General features: G+C 57.9%; 1 protein-coding gene across 1 annotated transcript; it reads left to right on the plus strand.

The window, feature by feature from the left end:
* The first annotated feature begins 603 nt into the window (after window positions 1–603).
* Window positions 604–4,074, plus strand: LOC123632073. Its single transcript, XM_045542197.1, has 4 exons — window positions 604–700; window positions 1,694–2,078; window positions 3,113–3,181; window positions 3,960–4,074. Exons 1-4 carry the CDS (start codon window positions 604–606, stop codon window positions 4,072–4,074), a joined length of 666 nt encoding a protein of 221 aa, XP_045398153.1.
* Window positions 4,075–6,000: the final 1,926 nt, after the last annotated feature.

Genomic DNA, 6,000 nt, shown 5'->3' on the forward strand with positions numbered 1-6,000 from the left:
ATCCCAACTCCACCATGCCAAGCTGTGCTCATCTATAAAATCGGGATATAGTAGTACCTATCTTTGGGTAGTTGCACAGATTAGCTGAGATGCGCTTTGTAAAATGCCTAGAACTGTGCCTGGCACACAGTAGGCGTTTGCTGAAGAACACAAGGCAACCCCACCCTCAGCTCACCACCCATGTCCCTGCCCTCCGAGGCCTGGCCCATCCCCTTTGCTGCCAGTCTGTCTGTGACCACCACCCCTCTGCAGGAGACCTCTGGTCGGCCTCTTCCAAGGTGGGGGCAACTCCCTGGAACTGCCCCCTCAATCTGCACAAGCAGCTTCAGGAATCGGCCACGGCCAAGGTCTGTGGGTGACGGGAGGGTGAGGCCTGGGGGGCCCTTCCCACATCTGGCTGTGCCCCAGGCTACCTGGTCTGGGCCCAGCAGTCCCCTTTCTTAACTTTCTGGAGCTGTTGCCCTCTTCCTGTCTTATCTGGGGTGGCGGTGGGGCTGCAGGCTGGTGTCCGGCCCTCCTCACCTGCTCAGCGGCCGCACGCCCTCAGCTTCCTCTCAGGGAGGGCTTGCCCATGAGGAGGAGGAGAAGGGGAGGGATGAGGAAATGGAGGAAGAGGACAGATCGTTCAAGCTCTGTGTCCCAGGCATTGTCACCCTCCAGTCTCCGCTGCATAAGACTTTTGGGTCCACAGATGCAGTGGGTAAGTGCTGCCACCTCCCCTCCCCTCCCAAGCGGCCCCCAGGGCCAGGAAGCCCCCCAAATAACTTGTCTGAGGTCGCACAGCTAGTAATGGCAAGTGGCTGAGGGTGCAATACCAGCACTTACCACCAGGTGGTACCAGAGGACCTAAGATGACCACCTGAGCTGGGGGACCAGCGTGTGGCTGGGCTGGAGGCCACACTAGGTCTAGGTAGGGTCTTCCTCCCTCAGGGTTTGGGAGGCAGCAAGGTGCGGGTTGTGCTACTCAAGCACCACCCTTTTCCCAGACCTGAAGGTTCTAACTCGGGTGGCCACCTCCATCCCTGCTTTTCCCATCAGGCACTGCTAATGGCAGCGCCCCTGAGGGTCCCCTCTCAGAGGAGCCTTCGTGCAGCCCCAGATGTGGACACCAGTTGGTGCAGTGGTAGTAACATAATACGATAAAAATCACTGCTGATATTTACATAGCCATTACTGTGGGCCAGACCCTCTTCTAAGGACCTTTTATAAAATACCGCATTGTGACACTGAGGTAGGTCCTATTATTATCCCCACTTCACAGTGAGAAAACTGAGGCACAGAGAGGTTAAATAACTTGTCTAAGGTCACACAGCTAGTAATGATCAGAGCTGGGACTTGAATGGAGGCAGTTTGGGTTCCAGATCCAGGCTCTAGGCTCTTGGGTTGGTGGCTGGAGGCGGGGCATCTGCTTGCCCCTTGCATGCTCTCCCCTGAAGGCGAAGATGTGCTTTGCAGGCAAGAGCCTGTGGAAAGAAAGTGAGTTTCCTCGGAAAGGCAGGGCAATGGAGAGATGGTGCCTGGCTGGCTCCAGGTAATCAAACAAGAAAGGGCGATGGCTGGGGGTGACCAGGGTCACAAGTCGCACAGAGCTCGGATGAGGTTTGGAGAGGCGGCCGCCCCCTCTTCCTTGGGTCCGCAGCAGTTTGCTCCACCCTACTCTTGCCTGGCCCCTTCTCATCCCTCTGGCTCTCAGGTTGCATGGAGTCAGAACTGAAGAAGCTTCTGGCAGTACAAGGAGAGTCGTGCTTCTGGAGGACGGGCAGCCGAGAGGGCCGAGAGCTGCTGACCCAGCCAGAGATCACCCTGGATGGGGCGAGCGTTGTGGACGGCCAGGTGTGCCTGCCCCAGGGCCTGCAGGAAGTGGGGCCCTGGCCCCTGGCTCCAGCCCCACTGCCTGGGTGGGGAAGGCACAGTCCCCTCCTGGTCGTCACATCTGTGAGTTCAGGCCCCTGGCCACCTGTGTGTGTGCACACGCACTCTTCACCCTTCACCATCAGTTTCTGTTTCTCACTTGACTCAGAGTCACAATGTCCATTTTTAAGTCTTAACTCTGCCATTCACTTGCTGTGTGGCTTTGGGTGAGTCCCTCTCCTTCTCTGGGCCTCAGTTTCCTCATCTGGAAAATGAGGGGCTTTGTCTAGACGGGCTGTAAGGCTGTCTTGTGCATCTGCAGTTCACACCATGTTACCGTTTTCTACCCTCTCTCCTGTTCACACCCACCACCACAAACACACAGGTTCAGGGGAGTGACCCCGCTTGGTGGGACTAGGGACTACCGCCCTGCTCCTCCTCCTTGACATCAGCCTTTAAAGGTTAGGCCTGTATCAGCTTCTGGTGCATTTTGATGGATCTGTTGTTGAAAAATGTGTCAATGCCTTTTTTGCGTTAATTTCCATTCATTCATCCCATTCTTGTATTCAGTGGCCATCTGCCCTGACAGTCTAGTTTACAGAAGGGAAAAGCATAGGGTTTGGAGGCCAGAGGCTTTAGTCAAAGTCCCTATTCTAGCATGAACTTGCTCAGCGACTTGGACTGGAAGCCTCAGTTTACCCACACAAGGGGACTGCGGTAGGATCTAGTGCCGTGAAGCAGGTGTCACCCGGAACGCTGAAGCGCTGCAGTGTCAGGGAGTGTGGCACTATGACTCAACTTTGGCGTAGTGATGACCAGAGAGATGTGCCTGCTGGCACAGCTGAGGGGCTTCTTCCCCGTTGCCCCGGGCTGCCTGCACAGCCGTGTCACAGGGAGCCGCTCTGTGTCACTCACTCACATCCACGCAGGTTGTCAGCACCTGGCAGAGCCCCTCGCTTTGCTTTTTCACACTGAAGGGTTCTAATCTTCGGATCTGCCCTAATCTGTCCTTCCCTCTTCAACTCTTCTGGTCCCCTCCCCACCAAGCCACCCACTGAGCCAGGCTGCCCCATCCCAGGGGTCACGGTCCTGGGGTAGCCCGAGCAGCATTGTGGGCCCTAGGGACTTTCTGGGTGATGGCAAGTGGGGGCTCAGCCCAGTCCTCACTTTGAGGACAGGGCTGCCCTCAGGAATCTTTCTCCGTGGGTGCTCCAAGGGCCCTGTCCTCATCACTCCCCCATTTCTCCTTATCTGCCCTCAGGGACACCAAGCTGAGGGGGAAGGAAGCTGCCCCCCAGCATTTGGGGAATGCTGGAGACCTGGCGGAGGGGTGCCAGGACAGAGGGGAGGGAGGGGAGGCGTTGGCTGGGGTGCCTGACTCCTGGGGCTTCCACAGAACCCAGAGTTGGGGGAGAAGGGACCTTCCATAGTGTGGGAGGGAGGAGGCCCAGGGTTGGTGGGGCCATGCCAGCTGTAGGGGGCAGCGTCTGGGGTGCTCATCTTGTGGGGGTAGGTGGAAGGTTCTGGGGTGCAGAGCAGGGGGCCTGAAGATGCCTAGGCTCCACCAGATAGCTTCCTGCCGGCACCTGCTTCTTGAGCAGAGGGATGAGATGGGAAACTGGCTGCCGGAGTGAAGTTGGTGGTGGCCCGAGCTGCCCTGGAACCCACAGACAGGGACCTATCTCTGTCTTCTTAGGGCAGATCCAAGGAGCCCCTAGGGCCGGGGGTCTTGAGACGACCCGTGCCCACGTGTCAGTAGGGTTGGCCTGCCCAGCATACTGTTCCCACCCATCAGACTCAGGCCTGTGATGTCATCAGTAAAAACCTGCTTTGACTTTGACCTCCGTCCTGGCTGTCTTGGACCAGGCCCCTCATTCTCAACCCCAGAGCAAGCCCAGTTTATCAGGGTGGGGGGTGTTTTCAATCTAGTCCCCAGTCTGTGCCAATGGGGCCACTGGGGCTGCCCCGGCTGCAGAGTGGAGGGGCCGCAGCGGGGCACCTGGGCAGGAGGACAGGCAGTTTGGTGAGCCTGACCTGGGGGTGCGGAAGGACCCATGGGCCAGAGTGCCAGGGGAGCCCCTGCGGCCCACAAGCCCTGCCCCTATTAGGAGGAGCGTCCCCGACTTCCCTCCCTCCCCAAGTTCCCAGGCCCTGCTGCAGCCTCCCGAGGAGGATCCGGGAATTCTCCAGCAGGAAGTTCCTGCCCAGCCAGCCCAGGGATAAAGCCAGGAAAGAGGTCCTGGGACTGGGGACCTGCCTCAGGAAGGCTGGGCTGGGGGTGGGGGGAAGGTGAGGGGTCCCCGGGGTTGATGCAGGAGCGGGGGCTCCCCAGGCTGGGACATTGTCTTCTGTGGGCCTGTGCTACAGAGGTGGGGGGCAAGGCCCCTCATGTGCTTAGGGCTAGGCACTTTTGGGGTCCTGGGCAGGGGACGTTAAAGGGCTGCTATGTGGCCTCAGGAGACATCGAGACATCTGGAGGGCCCAGTGCTGCAATCTCAGAAATAGGGCGGGCTTGGGATGGGGACATGCAATGATGTGCCCTCACGGGCCATGGGAGGTACCCACACGCCTGGCTCCCAGGGATCAGATGGGCAGAAGGGCAGGCTCAGTCTGGACACCAGAGGTGCTGTTTGCTGGGAGGTCCTGTTGGCTTCCCTGTGGGGTCCCCAATTCTTTCCAGGCTCTGAGCCCCCCAGCACATGGATGACAAAAAGAGCCCACACTGCCCTCAGCTCTTCTCCATATGACTCTGCTATCTATGGACGCTCGTCTGATGTTCCCCATGAGGTCTCCACTGTGTCCAGCCTGAGGCCTGCTGCAGGCCGGGCGCCATGGCTCACGCCTGTAATCCTAGCAATTAGGGAGGCCAAGGTGGGAGGATCGCTTGAGATCAGGAGTTTGAGACCAGCCTGAGCAAGAGCAAGACCCCGTCTCTACTAAAAATAGAAAGAAATTAGCTGGACAACTAAAATACAAAAATTAGCCGGGCATGGTGGTGCACACCTGTAGTTCCAGCTACTTGGGAGGCTGAGGCAGGAGGATTGCCTGAGCCCAGGAGTTTGAGGTTGCTGTGACCTAGGCTGATGCCACAGCACTCTCCCGGGTGACAGAACAAGATTTTGTCTCAAAAAAAGAAAAAAAAGAGGCCTGTTGCAGAGTTGAAGTTCAATATCAGAACATGGTGGCTGTTAATAATCACTGTCATTTTTTTTTTTTTTTTTTGAGACAGACTCTCACTCTGTTGCCCTGAGTGCCATAGCATCTGTCTAGCTCACAGCAACCTCCAACTCCTGGGTTCAAGCGATCTTCCTGCCTCAGCCTCCCAAGTAGCTGGGACTACAAGCATGCGCCACAACACCTGGCTAATTTTTTTCTATTTTTAGTAGAGACGGGGTCTCGCTGTTGCTCAGGCTGGTCTCAAACTCCTGACCTCGAGCGATCCTCCCGCCTCTGCACTCCTAGGGTGCTAGGATTACAGGCGTGAGCCACCGTGACCAGCCTCATCACTGTGATTGGCAACAACTATTTGCTGGATGGCTGGCACTGCGACCACATGCTAGGAGTGGAGAGGGGAAATGGCAGTGGCCTGGTACCTGCCCCAGCCCAGCCCAGTGAAGGTGGACCTCCTCCTCCCATCCCCCAGCTCGCAGGGTGCAGGGAGCTTGGAGAGGGTTGGTGGTTCTGGGCTGGACTACAGGCTTTCTCCTGGGCTTCCTGGCCAGGGCCTGTGCCGTCTTTGACTCAGACCCCAAGCTGGGGCTGGTGGAAGGGCCCATCTGGACTGTCTCCCTGAGTCAGCCAGGAGGCTGCCTTGTGACCATATGACTCACCTGTGCCCTAATTGCCGGGTTAATCATTTCCTCCCAGAGTGCTGGCTGTTGGGAAGGGTGTGGGCATTGGCGGGCAGCCTGTGGGCTCCCTGGGAGCACCTGGGCCCGGGGGCAGAAACCTTGGTTCAGCGTGTGGGACCCTAGGTTGGTGACTTTCTCCCTCTGCTTATTTTCCCTGTCTGTGCAGTGAGGATCGTGGCATCTCCTCGGGCACTCCTGGGATTCCTATGAACCGCTGAAGTCTGTGAGGCTGGGAAGGGTGGGTGTGCTGGCGCTGTCCCTGCAGCAGGAAGAGATCTGTCTGCTGGCACAGGCCTGG

Source organism: Lemur catta, chromosome 2 (assembly GCF_020740605.2).
Source record: "Lemur catta isolate mLemCat1 chromosome 2, mLemCat1.pri, whole genome shotgun sequence".
Classification (NCBI taxonomy): Eukaryota; Metazoa; Chordata; class Mammalia; order Primates; family Lemuridae; genus Lemur; species Lemur catta.

Coding starts and splice junctions, on each gene's coding strand:
- LOC123632073 (XM_045542197.1), top strand. CDS start 604: ATGGAGGAAGAGGACAGATCGTTCAAGCTCTGTGTCCCAGGCATTGTC. Junction 2,079..3,112: donor CACTTGCTGTGTGGCTTTGG/GTGAGTCCCTCT, acceptor ATCTGCCCTCAG/GGACACCAAGCTGAGGGGGA. Junction 3,182..3,959: donor GCTGGAGACCTGGCGGAGGG/GTGCCAGGACAG, acceptor TGCCCCTATTAG/GAGGAGCGTCCCCGACTTCC.